This window comes from Metopolophium dirhodum, chromosome 3 (genome assembly GCF_019925205.1).
Source record: "Metopolophium dirhodum isolate CAU chromosome 3, ASM1992520v1, whole genome shotgun sequence".
Classification (NCBI taxonomy): Eukaryota; Metazoa; Arthropoda; class Insecta; order Hemiptera; family Aphididae; genus Metopolophium; species Metopolophium dirhodum.
In genome coordinates, this window is record NC_083562.1 from 5818853 (window position 1) to 5838440 (window position 19588).

Sequence of the window (19588 nt, forward strand, 5' to 3'; positions counted from 1 at the left end):
TTCGGGTTTATCATTGAGATTATTTGTGAGTTTTCGAATGGTATTTTTATTCCGTTAATAAATTCTTGTGTGTAGATTTTGTTGCTAAAATTATCTTGGAAGTAAGCGCCGATTTTTTCGGCGACATCTTCTGGAGCTGATGTTGTTCCTTGTTCGTCAGTTATATGAATTTCTTGGTTTCGGTTTATACCTTTCAATGAATGGATTTTGTTCCATATCTTGGATGAGTTAGTTTTGGAGTTTATGCTGGTTGTGAATTCTTTCCATGAGTTTTTTTTTGCTTTTTTTTATTAAAAATTTGGCTTGGGCACGCAGTTTTTTGAGTTGTATGAAATTTTCTAAGGTTTTATTTTTTTTGTACGTGTTTAAGGCGTTCTTTTTATTGATTATAGCTCTTTTAATCTCATCATTCCACCAAGGAACTTTTGGTTTTTGGTTATGGTTTATACAGCTACCGATTGATATTTCTGCTGCTGAGGTGATTATGTTAGTTAATATTTTGACTGCGTTTTCTATATTGGATTGGTCATTATATTGTATTTTGGTAATTTCTTCCTCTATAATATCACTGAATAATGTCCAGTTGGGTGTTTTTAGATTCCATCTACGGTTTTTATTCGTATTAGTATCCCCTATCCTGTGCATGAAGTTTGTGAGTATAGGTAAATGGTCACTGCTATAGATATCAGGCAGCACTTTCCACTTGAGTCTTTGGGCTAAGGAGGATGTGCACATTGTTAGGTCGATAGATGATAAGGTTCCATTGGCTAGGTTAATGTGGGTGGGGGATGTGTCATTTAGAATTACAATGTTTTCGTTTTCTAGTATTTTTTCAATTATCTTGCCTCTATGGTCTGTTTTTTCTGATCCCCACATGGTACAATGTGCATTAAAGTCGCCTAATAACATAAATGGCTTGGGGAGTTGTTTAATTATGTTTTCGATGTCGGAAAATTCGATTTTAGTTTGGTTGGGTAAATACAAGTTGCATACATTTAAATTTATTTCATTGAGATGTATAGAAATGGCAATAGCTTCGAGATGGGTTTTTACTTTTATTTGCTTGCTAGGAAAGAATGACTTGACATAGATTGCTACACCACCGCTGGCTCTTAAACCATTAGTTCTGTTTTTAGCGTAGCATATATAGTTCCTTAAAGTTTTGTGGGTTTGGTCAGTAAAATTGGTTTCTTGTAAGCATATGAAATCGGGCGAATGCTCGGCTATTAGTATTTTTAATTCATTTATTTTTTTTTGAAAGCCATTAAGGTTCCATTGTATTAGTTTTGTGTTATGTGTGAGGTTGTTTTCTTTTTGATTTACATTCATTAGAATTTGAGAATTTGATTAATTTATTTGTATATGGGCTTTACGAGTATAACTCTTGTGGAGTTGCTTGGAATAGTAGATTTGCTAATTTGGTGAGTTTGGTTTTTGTTGCTCGGTCGTTTATCTTAGGTCTGACTATTTCGATGGTTTTTAACATTGAAGGTATGTCAACTTTTGCTTCTTCACAGAGAGAATGTATGTTAATTGATTTATTGGAGAAATTTTCAATTATGTATTTGAATTGGTAAAAAGAGATATTGATTTCTTCGTTTTCGGAAAATAGGTCTTGTGCAGATTTTAGGTGGTCCTCATCATTTGTAGCAATATTTTCAAGCGAATTGCTTTTTTTTAATTTTTTAATTTGATCTTGAGGTGTTTTCTTGTTTTTTTTTGATTCTAATAACTTATGTTCAAGGTTTTTGGTCTGATTAGGTTTCTCAATGTTTGGCTGTGTGTTTGATTGTTCAGAAATTGTTGGAGATGTAGGACAACTTGATGTTGGTAGAGATCTTTTGATTTGTTTATTGGGTAAATTTGTATTGGTCGTTGTTTGGCTTAATATATTTGAGTTTTGACTGTTTTTAGGTATGGCAATAGTATTTACTTCTGTTATGTCGTCATCATGTGTGGGATATGAGGACGTGGTGGGGGCATCATCTATTGTTGGTTTTTGTGTAATATAAATATTGTTGGTCATGGTATTTGGTTCTTTTTTGCAGTGATTAGATGTGTGGCCGCTTTGTTTACATGCGTAGCAAGTAAGAGTGTCGTCCGTTAGAAAAATTCTGAAGTCTGTATTGTCATATTTGATTATTATCGATCCGGGTACATTTGCTGTGTCGTCGGGGTGAATATATACCTGTCTCCTAAAACTACTGATGTGAGCGAGCTCATCTTGAAAACCAGCTTTAAGGAAGGTTATTGGAGATAATGTCTTGATGTTTTCTAGTAATAAGTGTTCGGTAATTACTTCATGAGGTATTATCGGGTGTGCGTTAGAAATTATAAATCTCTTGGCAGGATTTACTAGACGACGAAATGGTATTTGATTTTCATTAACGGTTATATACGAATAGTTTTGTGTCAGTTCGTCAACAGTTATTTTGTCTCTAAAATATATACAAAATCTGTTGTTCGAAATACGGGACGCAAAGATGATGTTTTTAGGCGGTGTTATTTTGCTAAATGCTTTAACATATTCTATTTGTGGTATTTCGTTTATCGTATTTAATATAATGGCTTGATCTTTCTTAGGAAACGTTGTGTTGGCTGTTGTTTCGGCAAAGGTTTTTGTGTTGTTTATTTTTGGTGGTGATGACAGTTGAGATAGTTTTTGGTTGTGCATATTAGATAAAATATCCGTAGACATTTTATCGGTTTAATTGGCCGCTATGTACCGGCGGCCGGTGTAATTTTGCGTTGCAATTACGAGTAAGATAAGATTACATACCTTTTTCGCTGTTGATTTTTGTGTGCATGTATATACTGATATTGCTATCGGGAGCTAAGAAATACGGAACACACGTGTGCTTGGGACGGAGGTCAAACACGTACTGAAAATTCAAAATGTATTGCATATTTATAGCATATTGAAGCAAAAATTTAAAAAAATGTATAAAATAATATTTTGTCAAGTAGAAAAATTAAAATACATTTTATGGGCATGACGTAAATTTAATCGCTCTTGCTCTGTCAGTCAGTTATCGTCGTTATCGACATACCACTCTGTTACATCGACGATTAGAAAATAATCTTATGTACTTTGTACTATGTACTTTTGTGTCTACCTATAATCTTAATACCTCTTGCTGTATCAGTCAACTATCGACATACCACCGACTCAGTAAATTCAGTTTCATCGTTTGTCGTTGTCCGTAAATTGTTAACATGCCGAAAATAAGTAGTTCAATTTGCAACAAAATTCGGGGATGGATTTCTTCAGCAAACCAAGACACCGAAGTTTTCACTACAGACGGAAAAGTAGTATTTTGTAATCCTTGTGGAAAATCTATTTTTTGTGAGAGGAAGTCTCAGGTAGATCAACACTTAAAAACAGTTTAGTACTTATACAAATAGAAATACATTTTGTTTATTTATTTTCTATATTTTTTATATTTTTCAATAATTGACGAAATCAAAGAAAAAATTAATTCTATTCCTGGGCCAAAAGGTGCAACACATACTACAAAATTAAATGAGCTTTCCAATAAAAATAAAGGTCTAGAAATTCTACGAAAAATAAATGCAGTACTATCAGGCGAAAACGTTCAGCTCGAAGATGTTTATCAAGACCCGAAAATAATAAGTTGCTTCAAATATGCCCCAACAACTTCGGTTGACGTCGAACGTTCGTTTTCAGTATTTAAAAATATGTTAACTGATAAACGTCATAGCTTCACTGAAGAAAAACTTGAAATGCATATGATCATTCATTTTAATAGTAAATAAAATTAAAAAAAATTAAAGAGAAATTTATATAAGTATTTAATATTTTAGTATTTAAGTAATTAATTGTTATAAGAAGTTTAATTTGTAAAATTTTAAATAAATAAAAAAAATAAATTTCATGATTTTTACTGCATATTTTTGCATATTTTCATAATTTTTACTGCATATTTTTTGCATATTTTCATGATTTTTACTGCATTATATGGCATATTTTGATACTTTTTAGTGCATAAAAATCCGCGCTCTAATTATTATGTACCAATTTGTTTAACGATTCTCCATCGTTCAGTAATGAAACGACGATGACAACCGAATCTCTGCGCGGGTAGTCAGTTATAAACTACTAAGGCCAAGTACTCGACGAGACAGCTTGATAGTATGTGAAGACATCACTATAGGTACATTAGACGGAGAAAATTCGATACGAGTTACAGCCGTTGGATAAATTGCACGCGTAGCTACGTACACATTATTATATGACGTCGTGTACATTGAGTGTGTACGATAATAATTTTTCAAATAAAATTTGTATTTCATTTTTGAACAATATTTTTGTTTAACGATTCTCTATCTCTATCGTTATAGCGCCTCGGCGATGCCCTGTGACCCATTACGAACGCGGCCCTCAACGTTTGCGAGCGGAAAATTGCGCGGAATAGATAAGTACATACTTCGTTCTACCCATTTACAAGAAACACTTCATCATTCTCGTTCTAGTGGCAAAATCCAAGAATTTGAGTGACGTACAAAGAGCGAAAGGCACGGATCACGCACACTAGACCGTCGGAGGGACCCGGCACATTAAACGAATTTTATAATTCACTGACTCTCTGCAATGGTCTGTTCAAAGTTCGATACACGTCCACCGGGCAACGTCTCGACTATTATCTCAATCGGTATAGTTACTCAATGAACCGTTTCGATAATAATTGCTCGGAGCTTACACTTTTGGAAATTAACTGCAGACGTTGCTATAGTTCTCAAAAAACCCACCACCTGGTTACGGAATATTGCAAACTATTATCATACCGCCTAAGTAAACTTAACAATTATTTACATAGGTATTAAATCTACGGTAACCGTGGCGTGGGTTCAAGTCCCGTTCTAGTCATTTCGCATTAGAATTATTGTTTATACTTAATAGAATTATTATATAAGACAAAACCACAAGGATGTAATAAATTAGGTATATTTATCGGAGCACTATATATTTATATTATCCGAGTTAAGACTATTAATAACCGACAATGGAAAATGGGTTAAATGTATTAATAAACCAAACAACTATTACACTATACTACTACAACTTACATATATAATATATTATGGGGCGTTTATCTTCGTATAAAAGAGTGTAACTTTCCGTTAATGTTTTAATAATTATATATTTTTTTAATTTGTAGGCACTATAGTGTTATAATATAATGTTATATTATATCCGTAATATAATATTGCTAAATGCTAATATAATATTATTTAAATAATAACACCCGTCATGTCTATAATTTCAACTTTTTTAATATTATATTGTAATACTTGAAATTATCACTTTTTACCTTTTTTTTAAAGTTGTAAACACATACAAAAATCCAATGTAAGTTTGTTTTATATTATATTATGTTTTCAGAAAGTGTCGTGTATGATACTGCTGTTAGAACAGTATGCCTTGACCGATAAAAAGTAAAAATAAATGGTGTAAATGGAAAGATACGATAGTAAACGTGTTGAGGGACAGTCGTGTGCATGTGACGATTTCAAAGGCTTGGAAATTGTAAACTCGTACAACAATAAAAAGGAAAAGATGCTCAGTTGGTTTAGCCACGGGCGAGTTTTGAGAACATTTTAAAAGACAAATAAAAGATTATACTCAAACACACAACATTGTGTATACAATATACAAATATCTACTATTCTACATCCATACTCATATAATGTACCTATGTATAATGACATTTGTCGTGAAATTTTGAACATATATCTATGAATAATAATTTAACTAAACCATATATAGGTATGGTTACTAGTGTACTAGGCACCTAGTGTTAATGTGTCTTGGCGTTATAAACGTGGACGTGTTATTAATAATTCACATTCTAGCGAATTAAATATAATTCGTTGTAATTATACCTGGGTGATGTATGATAATGTACAAAGTATGTAGGTATATAATGAATAATATGTGTACTTGAAAAAAACAGTTAAGTATAAAAAGTAGGTTGTTTAATTTCGGTCGCGATGCGTTATATGTGTACAAGCACAGACTATATGGGAATAGTCAGTTTTCGTATAGCCTGTGCTACCAACAAACATCGCATATGCATTTTTGGTTGGTACCTTCGTCGTTGTCGGTAATTCAATGGAATACTAGTAATAATGGAATAATGGTAACAACTATAATAATTATATTATAATAATAATGCTGTAATTATATTATAATAATAATGCTGTAATTATATTATAATAATAATGCTGTAATTATATAGTAAACATAAAACTCTGTTGACTATATAATAGTTGTGTGAAAACTGTTCAGACTTGACTTAAATATATTATCGAGACTTATAACTACTGTAGATACCTGCTTACAAAGTCTAAAACAAAAAGCATACAACTACTAAAGATTAAAAAATAAAAATAATATATTTTAATATTATTATCTAGGGCTTGTATTTGTATATTTGTGTGCTCATTAGATTAAAAGGTAGATGGATATAAGCTACAAATTTGAATCAAAGCGTAATAGTTTTGTGGGAAATATTTCTTCTGCATCAGCTCCAAAAAAATTTCCATTAACACTCATATTTCAAAATTGTTTTACCCTAAAATCGCGTACCCGCAGCATTTACTTAGGGCTTGAAATGATAACACGAACAAATGTCTGAATATGAATTTTGTACGCATGTTTAAAAGATATATTTTTGTATTATAACCACAGAATCAAAATTTCATTTCACGGATCATAAATGTGTCATTTTTAATATTCTAATATTCTAATATTAATTATTGTGCTGAAACCTGTAATTTCAAGACTTTCAAAGGTTTTACCGTACACCAATATTCATGAATTTCAAAAATGTTAATATATAGTTAATGATTTTTATTTTATCACAATCCGTTTAAAATTGTTGTTGAATTGAAATAAACTGTTGCTTCGGATCTAAAATATTAATATTTGATAGGTAAACGCCTAAAAAATATCAGTGAATTTTAGTTTTACAACGAATTTGATGTTTATAAAAATGAAATGTTGGTGAATAAATAAGCATTTTTCTCAGTAAAGCTACCTATATTATGAAAAAAAAAAATCGTGAAATAACATTTCAATTACGTGGAAAACTTTATGCCAAAGCTATTATCGTCGAAACACGTATTTAATATTTAACGGTGAAGCTTTAACACAGATTCTTTTAAGTTAGTATGTGACTGCGTTTACGACAGCAAACGAACCGTATTTGATGTGTGTAAGTTTGATGTTAGCAAGTTTGTCAAACGACATAAAAATAATGGCTTCGACATTTCGTCACACATCTCGAACACATTTTTGATTTTATGATTTAGTAATCAAAGAAACATTTGACTACACTTTATACCATTTTAAGTACCCATTTCGTTGATCTTAAAGTGAGATTTCCTTTAGAATCTCATAATATTACGAGTATAATGATTTTATTCGGTTAAAATTATAAATCTAAAGAAATTAAGTATGGTTTTTTTTAATTTCATCTAATAATAATTTTTCTCGTACCCAACCTAAACAATAACTTGAATATACATTATTCATACATTTGACAAAAATGATTTTTAAAATTGATTACAACAACTTTACTATGTTGCTATACATATCGAAATTATGTACAGTTTAGCAATTTAAAAATTATTTCACAAGATTATAGGTACTACTTATATCATATATATTGGAATTATTAGGTACATATCTAATGACTGTATTATATTTTGAAAAATCTTGGCTAAAATGTATTTTGATGGGGAATACTATTTATAAAAATGTCTAATGAAGTTAACCGGGCTCTCCTGGGGATCTTTTTATTCTATGTGGTAAATGACTATGTAATAGCCCCGAAACGTCTGATATTAATACACACATATTCCGTGATAAAGTGAGTAATTAGAGTTGACAATCTGAAAACACCTGTTCTCGGAGAAACTAACTCGTAAGTATAATATGATAATGGAAATACATAGGGCTTAACATTATTATTACATTGATTACAGATGGCACTGAATATTATTAAGCACTTTCTAAATAGATAGAGTTGTGATTATTTAGACCTCATAGCAGCTTCATGCGCACTGACATTTTAAATTCAAGGGATTAATAGAGTTTATTAACTGGTTATAATGCACACCATATATATAGCTGGATATTATCTATACCATATAGTTACATTATAACCATAAAACACAAACAATTTTGGTGTGTAAACTATAATATTATTTACATAACACCGCAATCGGCAAAATGAAATAAACATATATAGTTTTATGGTATAGACATACCTACAATACCGAATCATTTATTATTGTTCATATGTCCTTTATAACCTCTCACGGAGTTCTGCTTACGGTGAATAAATAAATAATATTCTCCTATATATTGTGAAATTGTAGGTACCGCATATTGCCATTAATGAAGTTATATTTTAAAATTTAAAGTAACTATAGAATTATATACTTTCCTGAAATATCATAAAATACACATATGTTGAATGCTCCGCAATTAAAACGAAGGTATATAAATTATACTATTGACTATATTTATTATTTTTCAACGGTTTTATCGCGTATTGAATCGTGTTCATAGGTGTTCTGATATCGAAAAATCAAATACGTACCCAATAGTCAATACCATACATGGTTGATAAAACTCACCTTGTATATATATATATATTAGTATGTCAACAAAGTGTTACAGGAAAATCATAATCACAGTGCTTACCTGGAGTTCATCCAACAGTACACGATAGGGTTGTGCATAGAATTAGACATCGCTAGCCAGTAAAAGGCCAAATATACGTCTTGTATGTACGGTGCGTTAGTTAATTCCGGCATATGAGATGTGACAATGAAGTAAATGTGGTACGGCAGCCAACAAATGGCGAAAATCGTCACGACAACGATCATCATTTTCACAACCTTCGAACAGAATTGAATACATTTTACCACGTGAAAATAACATCAGATATAGAAAATATTTGTATTTTTGCATGACTTGAAATATATTATAATTTAGTTAGAACCGACCAAAGTTATCACGACTGATAAGCTGATCATTAATTATTATAATACAAAATATAAAACTTTTGGTGATTACAAAAATATTATATCATATCTTTTGGATCGTACAAAAGTTAAAACGATAATTGACAGTATTACTGAGATTTAAAAGTTAAATGTACAAACATAACTAGTAATTATTTTAGACTATGTTTTCTATGTATCTTTTTAATAGTCATGTATATATGTAGTACCTGTTGTAGGTACCTAATAAATGTCGTCATCTTGTTAGTCGTATAGTCCCCAAGTTACATGATAACTACATTTGTAAATTACATGATTTATGTTTCAATATTGATCGAAAACTGTGCTCAACTGTGTTTTTTTTTTTTTATTATTGATCTTGAGCCCGGCAGCTGAGGCCATTAGCTATTTTTAGTTTTTTTTACTGTAGGTTATTAAGTCGGTAGGGGGAGGAACACGTATGTGTTTAGTTTGGCAGAATTTTTGATTGGGCACCCGTAGGTATCTTGCCGTGCCCGGGTGGGGGATGGCGACACTTGTTCTCCGGACACCGTGACTTGTCCGAAGAAAAATGCCGCCCATGGCCTAGGAATCGAACTCGGGTCGACATCGTCGCAGCCGACGCCTTAGTCCGCTCGGCCACTCCGTCCCCCCAACTGTGTTTTATACATTCATATTATTCATATTTTTTCGGAAAAATAATCTGACAAAAATGCACGAACTAATATTGTTTGTAATAGTAATATGTAATATTACTTATTAAATTAGATTAACGAATGTTTTATGATTGGACCAAATCTACACTAATATAAGTTATTATTTTATACACATATAGAGGGGAGGGGGACAATAATAATTGTTCAATAAAATTTGTGTTTAATTTTTGATATTATGTATGGGAGGTTAGGACAAGTTAACACATTTAAGGAAAATAGATAGGTACATAAAGTCATGTCAACATTTATATATAATATATGTAATTTACATTATAATATATATAATTATTACGAACAGTTATTACATTTTAAATAAATATAAATTTGTTCACTTTGTCTCAAAACAGGTAAACTTCTCGGTTAATAATTGAATTACTTAGATAAATATTTATCAACAATGTTGTACAACTGCCATCTTGTTGAATTAATAACTTTCGAAACACCACTGATACTCATAAGGTTGTAGAATTATTAGTATTATCTACTTTCAGTTATAATTTCTAATGCGATTAACTTCAATGAAATAAATACACATTTATAGTTTTTTTTTATTTAACGCCCCAATTTGTATCAAAAGAATACTACATTTTCCATTTACCAGACTTTCGTAATTCTTAGAATACTATGAGTATTAAGCATACAAATCCTTATAGTGATATCCTTATAATGAATCTTCATTTTTAGAATTACAACAATGGTAATTATGTTATTTTACAAAAATGGATTCTTTTAATCTGTTATTAAGTAACAGTAATCGATTGTAAAAAAGGTTGTTGAAAAATAAAATGAAAACCCTATAAAACTTATTATAACTTATGGGTTGAATTACTATAGAACTATTTTATTTTGAAGTTCACTTAAGTGTTAGAATATATTATTAGATTAGAAAATTAAATTATTTAATAACTAAAAAAATGTTAATATTGTTTTATTCATTGAATTAAACAATTGATTATTAAACCTAAATATTACTTAAATATACCTACTTACATTAGGTACCTGATATATAAATACATTTTTATATTACTGTTAGATTTTGTATTGAGTGGCTATTGGCTTCATAATAATGATGTGTACATGGAGTGAAAAAAAAACGTTTATGTATATTACCTTTATAGATCAAAAAATGATGACACAGAGAACAAACACTTTTTACTATAAAAAGCAATTCTTCAAACTTCTCAATAAGCAAAAAACGAATTTGAAAAAAAAACCGTGAATTTATGTTAACACACGCCAATTTGTATCAAAATATAACCGTTTACAGTGCTTTACTCTGAACAGTTTTTTGAATAAAATAATTTTTATTTTATATATAGCTCACTCAATTATTATACATAATTTTTAGTCGTTAGTTTGGCACTGTCTTATCATCTGTCTTATTAAACAAAACAATTAAAAATAGTAAGTATAGATTAAGTAGTTGCATAATAGTATGTACTATAGGCTAATTAAAATGAAAACTGTTAGGTAACGTAAAATAAATTATTGATTCTTATAAACATGAGCACACATAATATATTAAAAGAAAATCCACGAACGAACAAATTTCGTAACAACTTATAAAAAATGTTATTTGTTATATTGCATTTATAATTTGTTTAACGAAATTAATACATTATTGAATTATTCATCTATTTAAAACTATAATATTTTATATTAAATATTTAATACAGCATGTGATATTGCAACTTATTGTCTGTAGTGAAAATAGTAAACAATACATTTTTTTTCATATAAAGAAGGAAAATATTGTACAATCTATTTTATGCAATTTCACTTTCCAACACCTTGTAAAAATGTAGTTGGTAAATTATCTTGGCTATTTTTTAATATCTAATATAAAGCAGGCACATTTTGTTAAAGTTACTGCTAACTAATATAGTATATACCCATAAATGTTATTTATTTATCTATATATATTACTATATTAGCACTAAATGCACGGATGGTATTCATTGAGCAAGTACACAGCAAATACACGGTAAAAAAAAATTATAATCTTTATAAACCCGGTCAAATATTTTATACAAAAATGAATATTACATTATTTTTATTAAATATAACTTATGTTTTAATTTATTTTCCTTTTATATAGTACAAGTCGTTTTACTAGGTGCAATTTTGAAGAAGTAACGAAATAGATGGCCATAATATTCGTTTTAGTTAAGTAACAACTCAAAAATATCGCCAAGACAATAATAATAGACAATAGATTAATAATTTTATACCAGTTATATAATCCTATATACGACCCACTAAGATCACTTGAATTTTAAAATTTTAAAATGAAACTTTGCTATTTCTTCATCACGTAACAAACCGATATTTTAATAATTGGTTTTTTGTCCCTCCAATAATTGATATACATGTTTAGTTTACCTAACCAGAGCATCTAAGTAAAAAACGAAAGAAATCACTGTGCATATTGTATATTATATTATGACATGCACGCAAAGAATTTCCATACGAGAATATTTAATTTTAATAATATCATATTGTATTCTAATACACCGGAATTATAATTTAGCTTAAGAGGCGTTTAGGAGAAAAAAATCGACCGTAAAAGCATACTTTTTTTGAGCAATAGTACAAAATCCTTGTTGGTCGTAGAACAATCAAAATAAACACGAGAAGTTGTACTAAAAATTCTTAGAACGGATTTTTGAAATATATTTTTCAACCAATTAAAGTCCGAGAAGATTTTTTTTTAAATTAAATATATTGCACAGACATAATAGAAATTGATTTTGATAATAAAACTATTTTCAATAGTTTTTGACTAGAAAAACTTTGTTAGTTAAAAACTAAAATAACTACAAGACAAAAAGTCAAAATCATCTTTAAAATCGTTTTCCAATACATTTTCATGGATTTGTTTTTGCTATATATATTCCATATGTGTAAGACATACATAAGTACATTACAATCTTGTTTATGTACTCTCAGACACGTTTATTTGTATATTTCTTGTAAAATATACTTATACAGTACACACATCATGTGTTTTGGGAAAAGTACTCGTAAACCTAGTTTCGCTGTATTTATACTATTTTTATATTATAAGGAAACTGGTGCAGCACACTTCTAGTGGTTCATTTTTTTTTTTTCATTAATATATAGATTATTTACTTTCGAAGGTAACCAAGTAATAGCAACGTCATTGCTGGATAGATAGACGTTTACATAAATTGTCGTTTCCTTCGGGGAAAAAAATAAAAAAATATATTAATGATACGTGTCAAGATTTATGGACCGCATAGGCTTGGTATGACAGTGCTGTAATATTTCAAATCATCTAGCGATGTAAATATTTTAACATATTTCATCGTAATAATATGTCTGTTGTGCTTGCTGCTTAAACTAATACTGCAATGTGTGCAATTTTAACTCAATAATATGATTTAAGTTACCGACAGTCAACAACTGTAATAATATAATATAATACACTGTGCAATTAATAATAAGACAAATCGTTACTAAAATAAAGAAATATAATAGTCTATCATAGTCATTATCAATAACCTCATATTATACATAAACAATCAGACAATATATTCCAACCTTTTAATCTTTATCCTGTCCATCTATTTTATGGTGCGATACATTACATATTATATAAATATATATTCTGAGCTCTATGGTGAATACCGCATACCTACAAAATATGTTTAACCACACCAAATAGATTTTCATCCCGTATCCTATATTCCTATGGGTTGCAAGAAATAGGTTGGGATGGCAAGCAATTGTGAAATGTAATCCGAACACAAAGAACACAAAAATCCCTCCAAGCCTAAGCATACAGTGCAAGAGCCATTCAGAGAGCTAGTCAGTTAGATCTTAACACTCGCCATAATAGTTAAGCTTCAATTTTAACTCGACATTTTTTTCTCATATCAGCTACACGTTAAAAATATAACTCTACAAATATTCAGAAATCGTCTTCTAACATTTAAAAAATAATCTGACTCTTACACGATATATTTATTCTATAATTTATATAGTATACTAAACACACCTGTTTTAAGACATCTCCGTGAATACTTTTGTCTTCTATCTGGCATTGACACAATATTATAATCATTAATCACGAGTAAAAAAAAAAACGAACCATCAAAAATATTATGTTAAGGTCTTGGTCCAGAAACTACCCATTTAAATGTCCGTGTTCACACTTGGAGTTTTTATTCGTCCTGAAAATCTCTTCATTGATATCATAAAATTGTCTTCATGTATACCTTGTATTTTTTTTCGTCTATATACTATAGTTGATCGAACACGAATTTTTCTATTCTCGCTCTGTCGTTAAGTCTAACGTACTTCATCACTCATCACAATTTACATCAAACCGATTCGACCGGCTTGAACAGTTACTATACATACATAATAATAAAATAAAATATTTTACTATCATACCATGCAAATCGATAGTGATTAATATATTATTAAGTTACATTTGATTTTTCGGTTAATCATATTTTTTACTTACTTATATGTATCTAAGTGTTAAGGACACTAAACGAAAATGTACTAAATCGACAAAAACTTTACTGTGTAATAAGTATCTTATAATAGGTATCTGTAATTATTTATAATATTTGATGATTAAATATACAAATCTTTTTTTTTAAATAATAGAGAGATCATAATGTACTTACTTATTAATAGTTTAATATGGTCATCATTGAACAGATTTTACTTTTTTTTTCGAAATTTAAATTACCAACCATTTGTGAACAGTACCTATATGCTTAAAATGCCGTTCTTATTCTAACCATATAATATTGTCTAAAAAGACCGAAAATGCACTGACAAAATACTTGAACACCCACCTTAGTTGATTATATTCAAACATCAAACTATTTTATATAGGTCAGAAATGATGATCGAATTTATAATTTCCTACCTATAGACAAATAGAAGCGTCTATACCAAGCAATCAAATAATGAAAGCTAAAAACGTATTTTAGGACTAGTTCAAATCTAAAAATGACCATACTTAGGCAAAAGCTATATTTTTTCCGAAGACATAAAATAATACACCCGTTGAATTAGAAAATAAACATCCGCGTGCTTGTAATTTATGGTTTTTAATGAAAACACGTCCGGTTCGTCCGACTTTCTTTCCGGTCATTCCATTATATGACGATGGTGGCGGTGACAGCGCCGACAATAACGGTGGCTGACAATTTACGCCGTTTGTTCGAATACTGAGGGAAGTCGTAACACGTCCGTTAAATGATTTCTTGTCTTAGAATAAGCTTATTACCAGACACAATTTTAACTTTTGCGTGTGATGTATTATTATGTATTAATAATGTTGCTTGTTTTCATTCATGTTAGGCTTTTTCTGGTTGGCCACGCCGCCGTGTTCACGTTACAGCACAACAGCAGTATAAACTCTGCTTAAATTACGATGGTTACAACTTTACAACCTTAATAGTATTAATTCATTATACGTGAGTTTAGAACAATAATAAATACTAAATAAATGCACCATTTGTGTTCTTGAACATTTTAAAAATTAATAATTATGTAGCTATTCAATTTACACAATCATGACTTCCAACTATATAGCTGTGTGTTCTGGTTCTAGTTTAGGGATTTATGCATCTGAAACAAATTTAATGACTATACTTATAACTTTTACTCATACGATGTGTGATAATAATCACGTGCCTAATCTAAGTTTCACCTGTTTAATAAGTATATTCGTCGCATACACATAGTGAAATCACTCATTTCATGAACTGGATATCCAGATAGTGAAATTCGTCCAGATCGTGAATTTTGACGAAAATACACTATATAGACATCAATTTCATGAAATGGATGTCAGTTTCGTGAGATGAACAATACCTATTTGTGTGCTTTGTGTAAGGAGTTTTTGCCCTTATTCATTCGATAAGGAACCATTCATTTGAAATTACCGAAATTAAATTTGATATCTCTCTCATATAATTATATAGATCACGGGTAAAACATTATTATCTTTATTGAAATTGAAAAGTACGGTTTATTACCTTGTCTCGTTCGTTCAAGGTAAAAACTCCTTGCCAATCAAGTAGGTGTGCTTGTTTTAAAAATGATATGCTATGTAACAGTCGATGTCATAATCAATCGTCATGTAAAAATAAACAATAACGAAGAAAAATGTGTGGGTATAGTTCATTCATTATTGTTTGAATTAATCAATTAATCAATTTGTTAATAAAACAATACAAGAAAATATATAGATATAGTTTAGTTATTTTATAGTTACCTAGTGTAAAATGCTAAAATGTATACTTTATAAAGCGATCGAATAAACGCTATGGTTTAAATTTAAAAACAACAATTCATTGTACGACCGAAAGAGTATTGCACGTCATGAGTTGCAGCCCAAAAGCTGCAAGTTGCGTAACTTTCAAAATGAGAAAAGTTTTAAATTATATTAAAAATAATCTACGAAAAATCAGAAAATTAACCATATATCTCTATATACGAGTATCCGTGAAACGGGGTGCTATATATAGATACCATATTGGCGTCGATATCGATCGATCGGACGGCAACCACTGCGGTTAAGTCTATCCGGTGGCAACACCTACGAAACGACATATTATTATTATTGTCTTGGGGCGCGACGCTGGTGGCAATCAGCGAGTATAATGTAAGAGTGGTTGACATCATCAGTGGGTATATGCACATCGATCATTCCCCACGGTCGTTCCTTTCGTATCCATACTTGGGATATTGTGGTAGTTACGCCATTGCCTGAGGTCAACTCATACTCCCTACACTCGCATTGTGTTTTCCCGGCGCAGTTGAAAGTTTTCCGCGATCGGAATCACAGCTAGTCCACTACAACAAACACGCTGCACAAATACACGCCAGACATATTATGAGCCAAAGGGTCCGGCCAAATGGCTACGAAGAAATACGTCTTATTGTTACTCGGTGGCGCGCTTTTGCGTCACAAAATGCAATTCAAGGTCCAGTGGAATAACCCCTAGTCTCACTCACTTGGACAAAAATCGCACATAAGTGAGTGAGTCAACAATATAATATAGCTTATACTTTTATTAAATAATATCAAATCTTATATTATATGAGTATAATCTACACGCATTTATATAATATGTGTTCATGTGACATATTATAAGCATTATATAATATGTATAATTTGATTAGAGAAATTTATTGTGTTACTTTTTTTTTTTTACAACTTGAAATAGTTTATAGACAATTAGGTCGAAAAATGTCAATACGAGATGTTGAATTATAACTTTAGAGCTATCTGGAAAATAATATAATCTACCTTACAGTATATCTCACTAAAGATCTACTATGTCACTAATTTCCAAAGTTACCTGGATTAAAATCACCATTTATGTTCAGTGCCCACGTATAGAGTATAGACGTATAATATAGTAATGATACAAAACTTATAATACGGACAGAAGATGATGATCAATTTTCAAATCCGATCGTTATAGTATACCATTGTAAAGCTGATACATTTGTATAGCCTAATAAAAAAATCAGAGAACGTAGCTTTGCTATACCGCGTGTTCGCAAAAACTGGGCACACTCTATAACTCAGTTACCTACATTACTTAGTACTCTATACATATTTTTTAATTCTGTTTGTAGGAGATCGATTAACTAACAGTCTAGTTTTACATGTCCCGAAAACAGAGACCAAAAATATGTATAAATTAATAAATAATATGGGTAGTTTAACTATACAATGCACCCTGTTTTCGATGACACATGGTATAGTAGGTTTTGAGTCTACCTCGTTATTGAATAAGCCACCTGAATTAATGTATTCAATTAATTGGTTTAAATGATAAATTAATGTATAAAAAAAAAGATTCTTTGTAAAAATGGTGGGTAGCCGCGTTGGATCACAGTCTATTTCCGAGGAGACTATTTATATTATACGATGGTCTTTGTTAGTTTTTCTCAATTGTTAAGAAAAATACAGCCCTTAAGTACCTACTAACTAGATACGATTTAGTAATATTGAAAATTAAAGATAATTTTTACTTTAAAACTAGATAACAGACACAAAAAAAAATTGTAAAAAAATCCTTGTAAAACCGATATTATTCTTGTGTCAGAACTTAAAAAGTGGTTTCATAAAAGTATCAACAAACGTATTAATTAATTTTCAATTAAACAATGTTAAAGTCCATAAATTAAAATGATACTATCTACCTATTAAGTATTTTTACATAGTATTTGTTTTATTTAATTAGAAAGGTTATGAATTAACATTTCTGGTAATAAAATAAGGTGTAATGGATAATAAACTACAATTAGGTGTTCTATGAAAAAAGTTTTTTTCTATATGAGAAACCTAATACTTATAAATTGTAATAGTTGTCTAAATGTGAAGTTAAACCTTTCACATGAAAAAAAATACTAAATACTTGAAAATAAGTTTATGTATATGCATAACGTTTATATTCTTAAGGTAATATTATAATATTATATTTACAAAGCATAAATAAATTATAAATGTGTATGTTACAGAATCTGATATTTAAATAAAAATTATGAAATCATTTTGAACTGTAAATTGTAGATAGTCAAATTATATATGTATATATGTATTGCATGTAATTACAAAAATAATTTATCTATTTAACACTTTTTTGAATAAATAAATGAATTCATTTGTTCGTAAAACATTGTTGAGCTCTGTTACAGGCTTGACGTTTGTTCACTCTGTATTTTTATCGTATGCCTATGACATTTCTAAGATTGCAATAAATTTCTCTATCATTTTCATTTTACAAATCTTAATTTAATTAAAAATAAAAAGCGGTGTTCAAATAAAAATAATTTTTGTTTTAATTGATCCTTAAGCCTGGCATCTATGGCCATTAGCCGTTAGTAGGGTTGTATTGTGGTGGTGGTAGGGTTTTGAAGTGGTGGGTTTTTACACGTGAGTGCTTGTGTTTGGCAGAATTTTTGATTGGGCACCCGTAGGTATCTGTCATGCCCGGGTGGGGGATGGCGGCATTTGTTCTCCGGACACCGTAACTCGCCCGAAGAAAATTGCCGCCCGTGACCAAGGAATTGAACCGGCGCCGGCTACGTCGCAACCGACGCCTTAGACCACTCGGCCACTCCGTCACCCAAAAAAAATAATTATAATACATTTAATTTTCAAATTTTTTTTATTTCTATTTTATATTTGTAAAAATTTAATGAACAATATAAATCAATATAGTTTTTATTTCATATTGAATTAATTTTCCGAACATGGTGTGATGAATAGGAAATTTTTAAACAAATTATGTGTGAGGGCCTTGAACGTTTTATTTCGTTGAAAAATATCGTTAAGTTGAGATAAAATTTTATAAATTGGTCATTTCAATATAAAGATTTTATATATTTTATACTATATATTATATTTTAAGCCAAACGGCAAACAACAAATTTAAATTAGGTTTATATATTTTAAATATATTATTTAATTAAACCTATTAAGTAATAACACAATTTATTGTACCTACGTTGATTTATTTAGATTTTTTTACAGGCTATAAGGAAGTTTGATGTACTTACAACGATTGAAAAAATCTATTATTTTTATATTTTGTAGATTATAAACCTATAGTTTGGGTCGACCTCCGTTATTTACAATTCCCTTACTCGCAATTATAGTGTTAGTCTACCCTGTGGTCAGTGCGGCTTCTATCACCGTATTATTATCGACACGCAATTGATAGGTTTGTAATGATTTAAGTGAATAGTAAATGAGAAGTGGGCGTCTCTAGTAAACCGATTTTATTTGTGCAGTAATCCGATTATCTTTTTCGTATTATATTGTGTGA

The 19588-nt window shown here is 29.9% G+C and overlaps 1 protein-coding gene across 1 annotated transcript in view; it reads right to left on the minus strand.

The window, feature by feature from the left end:
• LOC132940211 (tachykinin-like peptides receptor 99D) overlaps positions 1–19588 on the minus strand; it is a 266534-nt gene that overhangs the window by 53520 nt on the left and 193426 nt on the right. Inside the window, exon 6 of the mRNA XM_061007685.1 lies at positions 8735–8931. Within this exon, the coding sequence (XP_060863668.1) occupies positions 8735–8931 (197 nt within the window). The remainder of the gene's footprint in view (positions 1–8734; positions 8932–19588) is intronic.